A 19,705-nucleotide genomic window follows, 5' to 3' on the forward strand; every position below is an offset into this window, starting at 1 on the left:
GAATTTAAATTAAAATACTTAACATGCAGCAAGGCGCTTTTCAATCCCTCCAACTTTAGTACAAGTTTCTTATTTATTGGCTCATTTAATTAGCTGTAATTAATATATTAGTTTTGCACTTAGCCTCCCAGTGACAACAGCAGTATGTCTGTGGACTTACAACGCTAGAAACCGGAACAGATAGCTCTTTGTGGAGCTTTGTGCTTAACTACAAACAATTTTGCATTTGTTTATTCAATACATATAAGGAACCAACTTTCTTCGCGTTCTTTCTTGTAGCAATTTCATAAAAACTGCTTTGAGGTTCAATAACAAAAATCTTTTAAATTAAACACGTTTCATTCAAAACGCTCGAATTTATCAATAAGCAATTTATTTCATACAGGTAAACAGCGCAGAGACAACACATTTTGTAAACTTACGCTTAACAAGACGAAAGCTCCCCCCATTTGCACAACGGTATGTCTGTGAACTCCCACCGCTAAAAACTAGCGTTCGATACCAGTGGTGGGCAGAGCACCGACAGGCCAGTGTGTAGTTTTGGGCTTATTTCTAAACTGTTTGTTTAGAAACAAATTAAACAAATTAAAAATGGTTTGAAAGTTTCTTTGGATTGATTAAACCGCACTCTGTTGTAGACTAAACGAAACTTTTTTTTTTTTTTTTGGTATTAGTGGGCGTTAATTCATCATCATCTATGTTACTGATTTCAAATGTTTGCAGTAATAACCGTGTAATTTATTACGCAGGCTATATGTAAGTAAACAAAAATTATCACACTAACAATAACATCATAATGGTGTATTTTTTGGGACTTGATATATAGTATAAGCATTACTTTGTAATAACTAAATTATTCAAAATGTATTGAATTGCAACCACAAAATGCGGTTCTTGATGGGTTTAGGAAATTCGGAAATGGGGTTATCTTAAAATGTTCACAAAAATGTCGTGATGTATTCAGCCCAGTTTTGTTTCTAAATTTTTCTTATTTGACTTTCGACAATTATTTGAAAATTTTCTTTTTTTCATACATCACTCCATTAAGCAGCCATTGCCTTAACATCAAATGTTTGATTTAATAATATTTATATCACTACACTTTGAAAACTATAATTTAATATTCTAAACTTCCAAAACCATGAGAAAGAAGTAATGAAATGCCTTTTACCTCCTCGGTCAACTTAAAATTGTTTGATCTTTTTTGTAATATTATTGAAGCATGCAAAAAAAACTGAAAGGATCTAAAACAGAAAAAAAATAATTAAATAAAAAACAATTAATAAAAAACATCTTTATTTATTCGATATATAATTAAAGTTAAACTTACTACACACCAGCCTTTGTTACCAAAGCAGAATTTGATTAACATACTCTTATGGTATTTAGGTTTTAAAATGACCAATTATTACGTCCAAAACATTAAGTAATAAATAAAATAATGAATTAAAAGGAATTACAGCACTATGGTTTGATACAAAGAGTTAATAACAAAGACCAGTCCTAGATGTCACTACTTCCCTATCAAAGAGCACACAGCAGAGAGCAAATAAAAAAATATTCACTAAGTTATATAACCGCTATTTTCTGACCTATGAATTATTACTTTAGGCATTACACTCCGTAAAGAATGGAAATGTGCTTACTTGTCCGATGTTGATTTGTCCTACTGTCAACCACTTCTGTTGTCATTTTGGCTTCAAACATTTGAATGGGATGGAATATTTAACTTACAGAAGTGAAGCGGCACATCTTAATGCAGAGACGAAAATAATCATTTTGTTTAACCATCCATTTCTTTCACCAGACTTTGAGCTTTACTGATGCTTTGTAATTTTTTCTTATTTTATTGAAATACCTCAGTATTGTCAAACCTAGTTGTTTTATATTTTTTCTTTCTCAAAAAGCCGTTTTTTTTTTAGAATCAACGACTTGATTTTCCTGAAAAAGTATTTTGACGGAATACCAATTTAATGTAGAACTAAACTTGTGATATTTAGGTGCACTGTCATCTATTCGATAAATTTAAAACTTTCAAGTTAATCACAAACAAACAACTGAACAGATAGCATAAATATTTATTCACCTGCTGTTCAGCTCTTATTGGCCGTTGAAGCAAGGAAGGGGATTTCCTTTACTTATTGTTGTAACATCTTCTATTGCTTGGAAGGTTCCTAAAAATTACTTGGTGAAAAGAATGCGAAGTCCAGTCAGCGTGACAATAACGAGTTAATTTATTTCTTTGTATAAAGTTTCTATAGGTTACCTTCACGTAAGTTTAGATACCTGAACTTTAAATAACCTAAACTCTGCAATTAAAAGTAGGCCTAACCAGAAGAACGTTTAATTTTAAATTCAAAGACATAGACCTAACTCAGCTACTTAATTTTGATCAGTAAACAAATACGTGATTTAATAGAAGAATATAGATGATTAATATTGCTGAACATCCGAGATCTTCGCACTAAATATTTCTCTTCGATTGTCAAGCAGAGAACTAAGTTCGGTGATCACTGATTTTCATATTTGTACATCTCTATATTGACCAACAAAATTCTTTAAGTCTTAACCTCAGGCGTCCTCTGTAGGAATATATAAATTTAAACGATAAACCTATGGTTTGCAACAATATTAAAAGAACAAGTTTGTTTTGGAATTTCGCACAAAGCTACTCGAGGGCTATCTGTGCTAGCCGTCCCTACTTTAGCAGTGTAAGACTAGAGGGAAGGCAGCTAGTCATCACCACCCACCGCCAACTCTTGGGTTACTCTTTTACCAACGAATAGTGGGATTGACCGTCACATTATACGTCCCCACGGCTGGGAGGGCGAGCATGTTTAGCGCGACGCGAGCGCGAACCCGCGACCCTCGGATTACGAGTCGCACGCCTTACGCGCTTGGCCATGCTAAAAGAACAAAGACGGGAAGAAATAAAAATATAGAAATAATTAGATACCACAGCTTTAGTGTGATGTATAACAAACAACAGGATAAATTCTTCAGCCATTAATTTACCTACAAATCTAACCGTTCGGGCCAGTTTGTAAAAGCCATTCATGAATCTTCTGTTTGACTTTACACAGATTAAAGCATGGCCGAGCGCGTAAGGCGTGCGACTCGTAATCCGAGGGTGGCGGGTTCGCGCCCGCGTCGCGCTTAACATGCTCGCCCTCCCAGCCGTGGGGGTGTATAATGTGACGGTCAATCCCACTATTCGTTGGTAAAAGAGTAGCCCAAGAGTTGGCGGTGGGTGGTGATGACTAGCTGCCTTCCCTCTAGTCTTACACTGCTAAATTAGGGACGGCTAGCACAGATAGCCCTCGAGTAGCTTTGTGCGAAATTCCAAAACAAACAAACAAACCCAGCTGAAAATGTTTGTTTGCTTAATGAATTTCACGCAAAACTACCGGAGGGCGCTTGTCGTACCTAATTTAACATCCATTCTTTGGCTACATTTTACTAACAAATAGTAGAATTCACCGTCACTCTATAATATCCCGAAACCGAAGTGGCGAATATGTGTAGTATAACATAGATTCGAACCCGCAATCCTTAGAGGAGGAGTCGAACGCTTTAACCATTTGGCCATCTCAGGCCAGCTAAAGGTACATCCAGAAACTCATACATTATAGCTTGAGATTTAAAAGCAAAGGTTGCTTGTTTGTTTTTCTTTGTATTTTGAATTTCGCACAAAGCTACTCGAGGGCTATCTGCGCTAGCCGTCCCTAATTTAGCAGTGTAAGACTAAAGGAAACGCAGCTGGTCATCACCACCCATTGGGCTACTCTTTTACCAACGAATAGTGGGATTGACTGTCACATTATAACGCCCCCACGGCTGAAAGGACGAGCATGTTTGGTGGGACGGGGATTCGAGCCCGCGACCCGACCCTCAGATTTCGAGTCTAACGCCTTAACCCGGCATGACCAGGTGGGTTTAGGACCCTGCAATATCCTATTAATAAGAATATCATAGGTAAATGCAGAACATCTGTTAGATATTTAGAAATATTAACTAAATATACCCTTAAACTGATATACACTATACTAGTTATGGAATGGTAAAATTAATAATTATTACGACTGCAGCTTGTTTCTCTTCATTCTTAAGTTTTCAAGTAAAGTATTAATGAGATATATTTTAATTCAAGTTATTTGCACAGTATCTCTCCTTTAAACATCAGCTGTTATTTAATGAGATTTTCGTTTTGTTGTTTTTAGGTGTAAAGCTACACCATAGACTATCTGTGCTCTGCCTACAGTAGGTATCGAAACTTGATTTTTAATATTATAAGTCCCACACTTATTATATTTGTTTTATTCTTATAAACTTACCCTAAAACATAGCCAGCATTACCTATCCATCCCTTTCCTCAAAGAATAAACACTGTTGAAATATAAAATTTGGCGTTAGAGTATTTCTTTCTTTGTAACCTGCATCTCTTATAAAATTGCCACATATTCACTTCGACGGTAACAAAACTACTTCGATTTTCACTGTACTACAGAGAATTATGGGATATTTGAAACAGTTTGACCTTTCTCAAGTTAGATCCTGAGGGTTTTGTGTTGTAGATTGGGGTATAATGTCTACTTCAAAATTATTTAATGCATGTTTTTTCAGGAATAGTTCGGTATGATTCTTTTCGTTTTCTTTATAACTTTAAAATGTTTTTTTAATTTTTCTATATTAAATTAATCGTATATTTCAATGATCTGTTCAGTTAGGGAGTAAGACCGAATGAGATAGGCCTAACGCTTGAATTCATACGGGAATAGTAATAGTACTATTACCACAAGTAGTTATTAATATTGCGAATCGTATTGATATAATTTAAGGACGATTTTGTTTACGTAGTGCGTCAGATAACTTGTACCAATATTGGTATTTTAAGTGTAGTATTAAGTCTTATATTTTGTAAGTATTAAAGTTATTGTTAGACAAAAACAGCAGTGAAATTCTACGTTATTTTTAACTTTTAGTTTTAAGAGTGATGATAGGACCGTAACACAACATCCAATTCCAGATCCAGGTTAAGCTACCATAAAAACCTTCTCTGGAATCTCCATCATGACCAGGTGGTCTCCCAGGGACATTTTAACCTCTCTTTGGCAGGAAGGTTAGACCAAACAGATAAACCCATAAAGACATTCTGTAGCTCAAACCAAGTACACTTTGAACCTGCTAACTTCAGATTGAAGAGAAGGTGTTAACTGGAAATACATACAAACAAAGTTTCAGATTGAGTTAATATACAATTTGCCAAGTATTTATCTAACTTGTTAATAGACCTAGTCATTCTGTAAATAGATCATCAGTACAGTTCTAGAAATACATAGGAGTTTAACATCAACTTTAAAGATCTTTTGAGTAAGTTTTACAAACACTACAAAGGTAAAATTAAGTTGCCTATAATTTCTAGATCAACTCTTATCTCCTCCCTCCCACTTCTTAATAATATGAATAACATAAACAACCTTACAGTTTCAACCCTAATGCACATAATCAGGCTTATTAGCATGCCAAAAAAGAAAGAGATAGACTTGTAGATCTGATCTTTGACCCCATTTGGAATCCATATCACATATTTCTTGCCTCTGTTAAATATTTATAAAGGACCACTATAGCTGTTAGTACGTATCTAACCAGGTTTATGTTTTCAAACATGGGTGAAAGTTTTCACAAAATTGACAATCTTGAGGTGATTTTTGCTTATTGTTTAATGTTTGAATAAGTATAGAAAACTTATGTACAAAAGAATAAAAACATCTTAAACTACATTGTTTATCATTTAGTTAAGAAATTAAACATCTCTAGCATTATTCTACAGTTTCTATTTTTTATATAATTTATTTTCTGATTAAAATTCTGTATAACATTTATTTACTGAGCAAAAATTTTTTAAATTTCAGTGTTTTACCAGCTCTCTTGGGGATGTGTTGGTTAGGGTGCTTGATTCACAACATGCAGGTTGCAAATTCATAACCCATCACTGAACATGTTTTGTTCATGAAAGTGTTATAATGTGACAATCTAAAGTGTCTATATGCCATAAAAAAAATATTTGTAAATAAGAAGGTAGTTCAAGTTCAGATATTTTCTCATTTTTTTGGACATTGGAGTTTTTAGAATGGTATTATAACACTGGCTTTGTGGAACCAGACAGTGTATAGCTCTTAAATTCAAAGCATTTGTCTTCTCAAAGGAAACTGTGATTTTATTAACATGAAATATGACAGATATTATTGTGGTAGAGAAACATTTAAAATTTTTATCATGCGGCTGCCAATTTAATTGTTCCTATAGTATTTAAGAGTTGGCACTATTTTGTGGCTGTAGCTTTCACAAAGTATGATTAATCAAGTAAAAAAATGTTTTCTCAGATTCTCTGTTCTTTATTTCATTTTTAAAGTTTAAACTACAACTATGGTTTTATAACATAATTTTATGATGTTTTGTATTTTATTTACATTACCTACTGGCTTATATATCTAAAAACAACATCCTTTATTAAAATGTGTGTATCTGAAACGAGTGTTATATAGACACTGAAACATATGCACTCTTTTAGGTCAAGTTCCTGCGTTTAATATTTATTGTGTAAGATTTTTTTATTGTATTTCTTTCAGTTGTATATATACAAAATTCGGTGAAGTGTTTGGGGAAAACCATTAATAAAAAATTGAATTTTAATAATTTATCTCTTACAGCAAACTTTAGAGCTCCTGACTGTTAATCTCACAGTGAGCAATGTTATTGAAAAAGATAAGTTTAGGTAGCTATAACATAAACAGTGGCTCTCTGGGTGTGAGAGTCTCAGCAGATATAACTGAACCATGTAGGTTTATTCAATACCAAAAGCATGTTAAGACAGTACTGGAAATTTCTTTTATGAAATCTAATAGTGAAATGATTGAATTAAAGTAATCTTTACATTAGTAATATTTTTTTAGTGAACAAGTTAGAAGTATTGTGGCTGTGTATATAATGTTGTCTTCTGTTTGTTATGTTGTCTGGCATTCAGAACAAATGTTTTATATGTTAGCCTTTCTCAGTAAGACATTCTGCTTTATATGAATGACAAAATAAATCCAGTGTCTCAGTTTGTTAATAACATCTGGAAAGTCGTGTGTAGTGAACTTTGTTTGAAGAAAAAAAAATGCACAAGTTTTTAATTGTGAATCTGAAAATTTGATGTTTTGATAGTGTTTATATTGATACCTTAAGTGTAGGTCAGGTAGTAAAAAAAGGAAGGGTTAATTTTTACATTTTGTTTAAATGTAGCAGATTATCCCTAATTTTTACTTTTTATAATTTAAAAGTATTTTTGTACCAACAACTTTATAGTCTTTTTTTTTTTTTTTTTTTGGTCTCTTCTTGGTCTTTTAATAGTCATTCTAGCTTTTACAGTCCCAAACCTGAGGCTGTGTTTGATTTATAAATATGTTATAAATATTAGGCCTGTTTAGATTTATCTCTGTGGAATAAATTTTCATTGAAATGAAGGTATTAAAATATTTTTTCTTTCTAATTTATTTATGGGTACCAGAAGACTATTGTATATGTAATTACCTAAATAATTGTACAGATTATAAATATTTTTAACTCCAAAAGTTTATATTTTCATGTCTTTCCTGGAGTTAAAAAGCCAGTATTAGTTTTACTAAATTTGAAAAAATAAAATTACTAGTGTCATAAATTTACTAGTGTTGCTGCAATTTTTTACATTGAAGAAGACAGTAAAATACAATTAGTATCTTATTAATCTTATTGGACTTTATATGTGTTTCTTTCATAAACTAATTTCTGTTAAAATTATATGACTTAGTCACATCACACTCCTAAAAGGTTCAAACCCCACTATTCACTTTGATGTGTATACGTTGCAACACTTCTGGTGAAAAGTGTATATGGTTCTCTGTTGCTGCTTGACTTTGTTAGGCCTTAGCACACATGGCACAAAATTGTTTTTAATCCACAGTAGTAATAGCATCATCAAGTAGTCAGTTTAGCTGTCTGATTTGTTAAGAGTTTTCTGTCATGATACAGACAAGGTTTCTGTGGAATTCTATTTTTATCTTGTAGAATTATTTGCATATTTAAAAAAATTGCAAAAAACCTGAAATTATTTATAAAACATGAGGGAATCCTCAGTAGCTGTGGCACTTGAAATTATATATAAAAGCATGAGGGAATCCTCAGTAGCTGTGGCACTTGAAATTATTTATAAACACATGAGGAAATCCTCAGTTACTGTGGCACTTGAAATTATTTATAAAAACATGAGGGAATCCTCAGTTATTGTGGCACTTGAAATTATTAATAAAAACATGAGGGAATCCTCAGTAGCTGTGGCACTTGAAATTATTTATAAAAACATGAGGGAATCCTCAGTAGCTGTGGCACTTGAAATTATTTATAAAAACATGAGGGAATCCTCAGTAGCTAAGACACTTGAAATTATTTCAAGCAGAATTAAAGTAAATTATACTGTGAAATCTTATTTTTAATGAGTTATATATCTGTATGCAAGTGATACCAAGCATGAAAGGTGCTTATACTCAATTTGGTTTGAATACTAATTATGATCTCTACTAGTCTACCCTCAAATTGAAATTCTTTTAGACAGGATTAGAAAAAAAAATTATCAAATGATGGTCAAATACTTTAGTTGAAAGAGTTTGACCTCCTGAGTCCAGAACTGTAATTAGATTTCAAATTTGTCAGAAGATGACAGAGCTATGAGCTATAAGTTTGTACATGAAAAACTCGGAGCCACTCTATTAGCTGCTGTTCCACAGCTAAATATTCTATTATCACAGGAAACGTTTCTCTTAGAAAATTAAAATACCAACTCCTGTTTATTTTAAAAGCTGCACCAGAACTAGACAAGAGCAAAGTTTATAATTTATATCAAAATGTATAATAGCATCATATTTATATATTTCATGATGAAGTAGCCTCTCGTGCACTTCACGAGAATAACAAAATTTCTGGAAAACAAAGCAAAGTAGCTTAAAAGACCTCCGTGTCAAATAAAAGTTCAAAAGTACAGCTTTCGAATGACATTTTTATTTATGTAATTTTCATTTAATTCACCCAAAAGCTGTACCTCTGAACTTTTTTCCAAAGTGTATAGTGGATTTCCTCTTCTCACAACAAGACTTCCATATCAGTAAGAAGGAAGTTTCAATAGGAATGGTTGGAGAGAAAGGTGACTGTAAAAACTGGAAGTAACATAACTTTCCAAACATTTCAAAAAATGCAGATAAAATCTAAAAAAATATTCATAAAAAATAATTTTAGATTCTACTTTATTTAGTAGCACATGCTGATGGTTTCCCATTCTTAACTTTTCTTTTGTATTACCTGTTATCGATTATCAAAACTTTTTGTAATTTTAGTTTGTATATACAAAATTTCATGTGATTTGTTTTGTTGTTGTTTGCAGTATCGAGCATACTCTGCTCAGGCATTTGCAGCTGCCAAATCTGGTCAAAAATCAGATCATGTAATCCTTTCAAAACAAGATGCTAAGGTCAGTATGTTTAGGTCTTGTGTGCCACAGTGATTTTAAACCGAAAATGTACGCAAATGTTAACATTAACTTTTCAGTTAAATAAGTAGTTTACATTCTAGTGAGATAATCCTTTAAATTTAAATTCAAGTAATTTTGAAACAAAGTTTTTGTGACTTAAGTTGTTTGTTTGTTTTTCTAAGGAATAAAATTTCCTGTTAGGAATAGAAAGCTATCAATTTGTAATTTTATGTTTACAAGTATTAATAAAAATAATAATTCAAGAGGGGGACTTGTTTTAATGCATGCAAATGTTCATAAGTTTGGTTATGTTAATGTTAGGGTTTCAAAACCTGAGACAAACTAGTTGTAACAGACAAAAATCATTCCAGTGTCATGGATAGATGCTATGCAGTTCACTTTTACTGGAACAAACCACAATGATTTTTACAACAAAGAATTGGAAAAAAATACAACATTTTATGGGGGAATGGGAAACTTGCATAACAGTATGTTAAACATCTTAAGTATACAAAGCAACTTTACAATTAAAAATAGAAATTTTAAAAGTTAAGAAATTATGTGACTTAATCACAGGATAAAGGAATTGTAGAACAGTAAAATTTAATAGAGATATTTATTTCAAAAGCTACATTTTTATATGTATTTGATTAATACAAGGCAGACAATGTTTAGGAATCTTTATATAAAAATTTTGAAAACATGGGATTTCAGTGCCCAGTAAAGTCCTGTGAGCACCAGAATGGGATTGTCCTTTGACTCTGAGTGTGTGTGGTGATGGTGGTGGGATCTTGAGGCATGCATTCCCAGAAAATTCTTTATTCATTAAATCAGAATTGTGGTATCTGGTATTTTCTGGATTGAGGTAATGTTGAATTTGACCTGGACCTACTGGTCAGTGATCCAGAGTACATTGTAGAAAGCTGCTAATTGGACCAAAGTGTGAGACCTTTTTTCACTAATGCATGTGAACACAGAGATGCCAACTATTTCAAATGACTGAGCATAATGACAGTAGACAGAGCCCTTTCACAGTTTTAGTCCTGTTAGATTTGCCAGAAACAAGACAATCTGGTGAACGAGGCCTCTTTTTTTCCATCTTGTGAGCGATCACATTGGTGTTTTTATGCAGCTTAGAAAACGAGAAATACCCATCTACTCGAGTGCTGATTGGCTGACAAGCACTGATGACGTAACTATGGATTCCCCCATGTACTTAGTATGGAGAAACACCACACGCAAACTATTGGTAGACGTTGGAGATATAAATATTTTTGATTATTTCAAGCACAAACATGTTTATCACAAGTAGCCATTTGGACTATTGTCTTTTATTTATTATCAAAATTTATTTGTATCTCACTAGAAATTTTCTTTTCACCCCTTTCAAACCCTGGGGAAACAATTTATCACTTTATTGTATAGGCCTATATAATATATAATAATTTGGGAGTTAGAACAAGTCGTAATATTTGTCTGTATGAGCATATAGTCGTAATGTATACACCAAAATCGTAATGATTATGCTCAAATTGTAATGTTTGGCATCTCTGTGAACATAGGAATAGGCTCAGAGGTAACGTAACTTACACTGTAATTGTTTCTTTACACCATTCATCTTCCCTGTTTTCAAAGAAAGCTTATATTTTGAAACAGTTTTTGGTTTCTTTGTATCCCTCATTTCCAACAAGTCACAACTACTTCCATGATTTTAATATTGGTGTATGTTGTAGAACATAATATTTTTTGTTTTAAAACAAATAGTAATAAGTTGTTACAATACCTCTTACATTACATAAAACGTTGAGTACAGTTATATTTTTCCTCTGTTATTTTAATGAAACAAGCTCTGAGCTCTGCTTTTTTCTACTGAATACTGTTATTTAATTTCATAGATATTGAATCTATTATGTAAAAAAATCATATTTTCTTGTTGTCTGTACTTCTTTTATCAGCAGTCTCTCAGGTAATCCATCTTTAAAAAACATACATATAATAATATATTGGCTGTTCATATGAAGCGTTCCTTTTCTGCAAGAAAGCAGTCATATAGAAATCTCATAACTTGTAATCGCAGCTTTTAGGAAATTTTGTAAAATATGAAACAATGTGTTAATATCAAGTTCTTACTTTAAACTTAGATTTATAAGTGAGAGGGAACAACAGATGTAGTTTGAGGGTAGTTATTGAGATAGTAGTGTGTTAAATATTTCTGTAGGTTACATTAAAAAGATATCAGATAACTGTTTTTCAGACAAGTACTTTATCCAATGGACTGATTGTTGCATCTGTAGAGAACTATTCACCTGTTACTAGACTTGGGGTATTTGTGAAAGCCGGTGCCAGATATGAAAGTGGTGAAAATATTGGTATTACTCATTGTTTGCGTAACTCTGCTGGTTTGGTAAGTGTATGTTAGTAATTATTATTTATAAGGTGACTTAAAAACATAGTGATATGTTGTTGTTTTTTTACAAGTATCTTTTCTGAATGTTTTCAAGTTGTATGGCTGAATAGATTAGAAAAATTTGTTTCACAAGGAAACAGGTATGTTGACAGTGTATCTTAAAAAAAAATATTTAGTCCAAACAGTTGTCCATTAAAAAATTTCATAGATGCTTCATTTCATACACGTCCACTCGTAGATACAGAACATTCGACAATTTGTGTACAAAATGGTGTGTATACAAATGTCACACTATTCGAATGTGGGACAAGTGCTTAAGGACAGTCACTAATTCTGTGCTTTTAAGCCAAGTGTTTCTGTGCTGATAAGTACTAAGAAAGGTTTTTAGGCTGATATTCTCAGTACCTATGAAACCAGTGTGTAGTATAATATCTGAGCATAAGATGGATGCTAGTAGGTTTATTGTGTTTATATTTGACATTAGTTTTGCTTTAATTTCATTACCTTGACCAGTCTTGTCATTACATGCAAGAAATAGACAATTGTGATTGAAAATATCTTAGTTTAATACATGAATAACAAACAGTTATTTCTGCTCTTATTTATTTAATTGTACTCATTAACTTAAAAATGTAAGTATTAAAACTGTGTAGAAATTATAGAGTTGTGTCTTCTGTTTCTGATCAAGGGTAATTGATCATTGAAACTAATATTAAGTGATACTTCATGGACTTTATTTAGCTATAAAAGTACTGAAGCTTCCTCACAAACAACACATTCTGTAGCAGAGGAAGCAGTGCTTACTCTAGATAGCAATAGACAGCATGAACACCTTACTCTGAGTAGATGTTTGTTAGTACAGAACCCCCAGTAGAAAGAAGTGAATCAATATTTTCAAATAAAAGACAGTGCTACCACATAAAGTGGGATTTTCCAAATTATTTTCAACTAGAGATGAAATTCCTGTCTGTGTCAGTTTCAAAAGGTGAAGCTTCATATTATATCAGGCACATTGATTACTGCCAAGAGTGTAAGAAGTGTCTGTTATTGACCACCTAAAAATCTTGTTTCTCTAATTACAAACTGTGTTAACATGAAGAGTGAACTAATCAAACATGTCCAGTAAGATGTTTGATAATAAAATCTTGTTTCTATGATTACAAACTCTGCTAGCATGAAGAGTGAACTAATCAGACATGTCCAGTAACTGTTTGATAATAAAATCTTGTTTATCTGATTACAAACTGTGTTAACATGAAGAGTGAACTAATCAAACATGTCCAGTAAGATGTTTGATAATAAAATCTTGTTTCTATGATTACAAACTCTGCTAGCATGAAGAGTGAACTAATCAGACATGTCCAGTAACTGTTTGATAATAAAATCTTGTTTCTATGATTACAAACTCTGCTAGCATGAAGAGTGAACTAATCAGACATGTCCAGTAACTGTTTGATAATAAAATCTTGTTTATCTGATTACAAACTGTGTTAGCATGAAGAGTGAACTAATCAGACATGTCCAGTAAGATGTTTGACAATAAAATCTTGTTTGTCTGATTACAAACTGTGTTAACATGAAGAGTGAACTAATCAGACATGTCCAGTAACTGTTTGATAATAAAATCTTGTTTATCTGATTACAAACTGTGTTAGCATGAAGAGTGAACTAATCAGACATGTCCAGTAAGATGTTTGATAATAAAATCTTGTTTGTCTGATTACAAACTGTGTTAGCATGAAGAGTGAACTAATCAGACATGTCCAGTAACTATTTGATAATAAAATCTTGTTTGTCTGATTACAAACTGTGTTAGCATGAAGAGTGAACTAATCAGACATGTCCAGTGAGATGTTTGACAATAAAATCTTGTTTGTCTATTACAAACTGTGTTAGCATGAAGAGTGAACTAATCAGACATGTCCAGTAAGATGTTTGATAATAAAATCTTGTTTCTATGATTACAAACTCTGCTAGCATGAAGAGTTTACTAGTGAGACATGTCCAGTAAGATTTTTGATAATAAAATCTTCTTTGTCTGATTACAAACTGTGTTAGCATGAAGAGTGAAGTAGTTAGGCATGTCCTGTTAGCTGCTTGATAGTAAAGTATTGTTTATCTCATTACAAACTGTGTTAACATGAAGAGTGAACTAGTCAGACATGTCCAGTTAACAGATCATATGCTTGTCATGCCACATGTGACTGTACAGGTCAATTCACTAACCCTTGTTTTATTGATTGTTACATCACTAAAGTCTTTACAGGGACAGAAAATTACAGGACATGCTTGAGTTCAGCTTTTGTTAACATGAAGAAGAAACCAATTTGTAATGTTTACTGTGCGAGTTTGAGAATCTGTGCAAGCAGTAAAAGAAGCGAGTGTGATTATAACAAAAACATCTAAAGAAGGCAAGAATATTTCAAGACTTCTAACACCATACCTGATTATTTGATTAAAGAATTTTGTCATATCTAAAGGTTATTGGTAAGAAAATCAATTACACTCAAACTATGAAATTTATGTAAGTAATGTTATCGAGTTAAAATAATATTTGTACATTATACAGAATCCTTTTGTTTATCTGCTGTCTATATTTCTTTCTCTTACCTTTTTCAGTCGACAAAAAATTTAACAGTTTTTGGCATCACAAGAAACATAGAGCAGATGGGTGGAAACCTGGCGTAAGTGTTTTATCATTTAACACTCATAACTGTCAATGCCTCAAACACAAGTTAACTTTTCCTAAGTGAGCAATTGATATAAATCAAAAGCATTGTTTGTGGCAAAATTAGTTAGTAGCTTAAAACAGATTTGGAGTACAAGGACAGTGGATAAAGATCTGTTTGTCTTTTATTTACTTATGCACAGACATATGTTAATATGTCCACTTAAAGCAGTATCTTAAAAACTAAAACATTTGTAGCTTGTCCAGTTTATTGCTGGCCTTCTGCCATTGTGAGCTTGACTGAATTCTTCTGAGTACATAGTATTTAAACACAGAGGTTTTTAAACTTGTTATATAAATATTTGTATAAGATATCAAAACTTCTCATTTGTTCTCTTTAAACAGTGCTACATCCTCAAGGGAACATATGGTGTACACTTTGGACTGCATCAGGGATAATCTGTGAGTTCTTATCTTTCTATTAAGAATAAAAAAAAAATCCACATCTTAAGATTGTGATACTTCTGTATCAGGGGTTCCCAACCGGTGGGTCATGACCACCTGGGGGGTCACAAAGCCTTGTTAGAAGTAGCTTGGGATAACATTAATTTTATATCATCAATTACATTTTCAAGTTGCGAGTGCCAAAAGGTTGGGAACCTCTGTTCTATATGAATGTACTGCATGTCTTAAAAATAGATACACTTAATTAGAAAATAGTACCTTAACCTTACAATGTTATAAAGGCTTATTTTATAATGAAAATGGGTGGCTATTATGATATAACAGTACTGTGTTAACAGTGTGGCTGCTGTTTTATAACAGTGCATTGTTTTATTTGATGGTGTTTATGACAATAAGAGTTATTTAACATTCTGGACTTGTTACTGATATTCTGTTTTATAAAGATAGACACTGTTTGAGTTGTAGCAACACTTGTATAGTTGACATTGTTTTTAAATATTAAAAACAGTGCTATTCAAGTGAAAGCTTTTCCTTCTGTCTCTCTGCTTAACTTATGGATAAACATATGAAAATATTTATAACACTGGTATTTGTGGTAATAGATACAGAAAGATACCTCCATAACTTAATGTATAATTCTTCTCTTAGATGAAGAAGACCTCATGGTATAAGTGTACTTGTGTGTCTGTGTGAATGATGTTAGGATAACTGTTTTTTCTATGAAGGGTTTGAATATATATGCTTTTTTTAGAACGAAATTCGTAAGTAATAACATTTTATAAAATAAACTTGTCACTGCACACTTGTATTAAATTTCTAATGAATATGATGGTAAGTCTTAGCAATCCAAATGGCACAGATGAAGTGGATTTTTATGTTTTATCTGGGGATCATAGTTCTTTCACATTGACTTATTAAGCCCAAGTCTATATGTCAGTTAATGCACTTAGTGATTACACTTTATTAAAATTATTTACCAGGTTTTGAGCCATCTGCAGAACTACTTCCTCTGTAATTTGTGGTTTTGTTCATGTGAAATATGGTTCACCCTTTTCTAGACCAGTGTTTTCAAGTGTTAGTGGATACCTGCATATCAAAGTACAAAGTTTAAATAAAAACATTCACAATGCTGGAAAAACACACAGATTGAAGATGTCTTGATAGAAATGAAATAAAAACCCTATAACCCCTTATTGTAAAGTAAAAATAGTAATTCTTACTCTATTTCAACAAGTTTTTTTATTTAAAAAATTTTAGAATTTATATCTTGTTATTTTGTAACACATACTCTGAGAAATAGGCCCCAGCATGGCCAGGTGGTTAAGGCACTCGACTCATTATCCAAGGGTCAGAGGTTCGAATCCCTGTTACACTGAACATGCTTGTCATTTCAGCTGTGAAGGCATTATAATGTGTCAGTCAATCACACTATTCGCTGGTAAGAGCAGCCCAGTAGTTGGCAGTGGGTAGTAATGACTAGCTGCCTTTCCTCTAGTCTCACACTACCAAATTAGGGACGGCTAGTGAAGATAGCCCTCGTGTAGCTTTGTGAGAAACTAAAAAACAGAGTACTTTAAAACCAAAATGAAAAAAATTCATCCATATACTTGTGCACAACCAGTAAACAACAAAGTGATTTTTTTAGAAATTTTGTGCCTATCTCAGACCATAGATATTTATTTTCTAAGAAACTGTTCCTTCAAAATACAACTAAAGATATCTCTTTTTTCTGTTATTTTCCTTTTCTGTCTCAGTATTGTTATTACAGGCCTTGATTCACATCACATGCTGTGGAGTCTTAAAAGTGTATAAATTAAAACTGCCTGGAAAAAGGTTACAGGGAATGTTTTAGTACCAGTGAATAGAGCACATTATAAACTGTTTACAATAGTGTAGAGTGAATAAAATGTTGTGAGAAGTAATTTATGGTTTGAAAAGAAATATTTTAATGAAACTGACTGAATGTATGAAGTGGAACTTCCTAATGAACAAGAGACTACTCATAATGTTTTTCCTTCCAGAATAGTGTTCAAAATATATCAAATTCCACACCAAAACAAATGATAAAAAAGAGCAAAAACTCAAATTATATGACTTTCTGTAAAAATATCTAGAAATTTGGCAAATTATTTACACCAAAAAAAATGATAAAAAAGAGCAAAGACTCAAATTATGTGACTTTCTGTAAAAATATCTAGAAATTTGGCAAAGTATTTCTATTGTGAGGAGGAAGTAGTTAACAGATAACTGTTATACATTTTGTTCAGCTAAGAAAATGTTAAACTCTGTGTATGTCCTGTTCACATTATATATTATCTTTGCGTGCGCTTGATGTGTTTTCATTAGTGAGAAAGGGCTGTGGTATCTAGCTGAAGTTACTTCTCAACATGTGTTCAAGCCGTGGGAGCTTGGAGACTTTGCCTCGAGAATGAAAGTAGATTTGACTCTTTTTAAAGATCAACCCCAAGCTGGTAGGTTTTAATGCAAGCTCCTTATTTTTCCCCAAGTTCTAGTGTTCGTATCATAAGAGACATAATAAAGTTATTTTTTCATTCTGATTTTTTTGTTATGTTAGGAGATCGGTAAATAATAGTAGCAGAAATGTTTGTGTACACAACTCATTCTGTGTTTAAAACTTTCAACTCTTTTTAGAAACTTTATACACCCACTTGTGAATTTATCAAAGTTTCAGTAATAATAATAAGTATTGCAGTAATATATATATATGTTTTATTACTAATAATCTTTGGTTTGTTACTGACAGTGTTAAGTGTTTTATTACTAATAATCATTGGTTTGTTACTGATAGTGATAAGTGTTTTATTACTAATAATCTTTGGTTTGTTACTGATAGTGTTAAGTGTTTTATTATTAATAATCATCAGTTTGTTACTGATAGTGATAAGTGTTTTATTACTAATAATCATTGGTTTGTTACTGATAGTGATAAGTGTTTTATTACTAATAATCATTGGTTTGTTACTGATAGTGATAAGTGTTTTAAGTGTTTTAAGTGTTTTATTACTAATAATCATTGGTTTGTTACTGATAGTGTTAAGTGTTTTATTACTAATAATCATTGGTTTGTTACTGATAGTGATAAGTGTTTTATTACTAATAATCATTGGTTTGTTACTGATAGTGTTTAGTGTTTTATTACTAATAATCATTGGTTTGTTACTGATAGTGATAAGTGTTTTATTACTAATAATCTTTGGTTTGTTACTGATAGTGTTAAGTGTTTTATTATTAATAATCATCAGTTTGTTACTGATAGTGATAAGTGTTTTATTACTAATAATCATTGGTTTGTTACTGATAGTGATAAGTGTTTTATTACTAATAATCATTGGTTTGTTACTGATAGTGTTAAGTGTTTTATGACTAATAATCATTGGTTTGTTACTGATAGTGATAAGTGTTTTATTACTAATAATCATTGGTTTGTTACTGATAGTGATAAGTGTTTTATTACTAATAATCATTGGTTTGTTACTGATAGTGATAAGTGTTTTATTACTAATAATCTTTGGTTTGTTACTGATAGTGTTAAGTGTTTTATTATTAATAATCATTGGCTTGTTACTGATAGTGATAAGTGTTTTATTACTAATAATCATTGGTTTGTTACTGATAGTGATAAGTGTTTTATTACTAATAATCATTGGTTTGTTACTGATAGTGATAAGTGTTTTATTACTAATAATCTTTGGTTTGTTACTGATAGTGTTAAGTGTTTTATTACTAATAATCATTGGCTTGTTACTGATAGTGATAAGTGTTTTATTACTAATAATCATTGGTTTGTTACTGATAGTGATAAGTGTTTTATTACTAATAATCATTGGTTTGTTACTGATAGTGATAAGTGTTTTATTACTAATAATCATTGGTTTGTTACTGATAGTGATAAGTGTTTTATTACTAATAATCTTTGGTTTGTTACTGATAGTGTTAAGTGTTTTATTACTAATAATCATTGGTTTGTTACTGATAGTGTTAAGTGTTTTATTACTAATAATCATTGGTTTGTTACTGATAGTGATAAGTGTTTTATTACTAATAATCATTGGTTTGTTACTGATAGTGATAAGTGTTTTATTACTAATAATCATTGGTTTGTTACTGATAGTGATAAGTGTTTTATTACTAATAATCATCGGTTTGTTACTGATAGTGTTAAGTGTTTTATTACTAATAATCATTGGTTTGTTACTGATAGTGATAAGTGTTTTATTACTAATAATCATCGGTTTGTTACTGATAGTGTTAAGTGTTTTATTACTAATAATCATTGGTTTGTTACTGATAGTGATAAGTGTTTTATTACTAATAATCATCGGTTTGTTACTGATAGTGTTAAGTGTTTTATTACTAATAATCATTGGTTTGTTACTGATAGTGATAAGTGTTTTATTACTAATAATCATCGGTTTGTTACTGATAGTGATAAGTGTTTTATTACTAATAATCTTTGGTTTGTTACTGATAGTGTTAAGTGTTTTATTACTAATAATCATTGGTTTGTTACTGATAGTGTTAAGTGTTTTATTACTAATAATCATTGGTTTGTTACTGATAGTGATAAGTGTTTTATTACTAATAATCATTGGTTTGTTACTGATAG

General features: G+C 31.6%; 1 protein-coding gene across 1 annotated transcript in view; it reads left to right on the top strand.

The window, feature by feature from the left end:
- Window positions 1-4,476: 4,476 nt before the first annotated feature.
- UQCR-C2 (Ubiquinol-cytochrome c reductase core protein 2) overlaps window positions 4,477-19,705 on the top strand; it is a 30,294-nt gene continuing 15,065 nt past the window's right edge. Inside the window, exons 1-6 of the mRNA XM_076510086.1 lie at window positions 4,477-4,633; window positions 9,452-9,538; window positions 11,793-11,942; window positions 14,565-14,629; window positions 15,019-15,075; window positions 17,425-17,549. Of these exons, the coding sequence (XP_076366201.1) occupies window positions 4,586-4,633; window positions 9,452-9,538; window positions 11,793-11,942; window positions 14,565-14,629; window positions 15,019-15,075; window positions 17,425-17,549 (532 nt within the window). The 5' untranslated portion in view covers window positions 4,477-4,585. The remainder of the gene's footprint in view (window positions 4,634-9,451; window positions 9,539-11,792; window positions 11,943-14,564; window positions 14,630-15,018; window positions 15,076-17,424; window positions 17,550-19,705) is intronic.

This window comes from Tachypleus tridentatus, chromosome 7 (genome assembly GCF_004210375.1).
Source record: "Tachypleus tridentatus isolate NWPU-2018 chromosome 7, ASM421037v1, whole genome shotgun sequence".
NCBI lineage: Eukaryota > Metazoa > Arthropoda > Merostomata > Xiphosura > Limulidae > Tachypleus > Tachypleus tridentatus.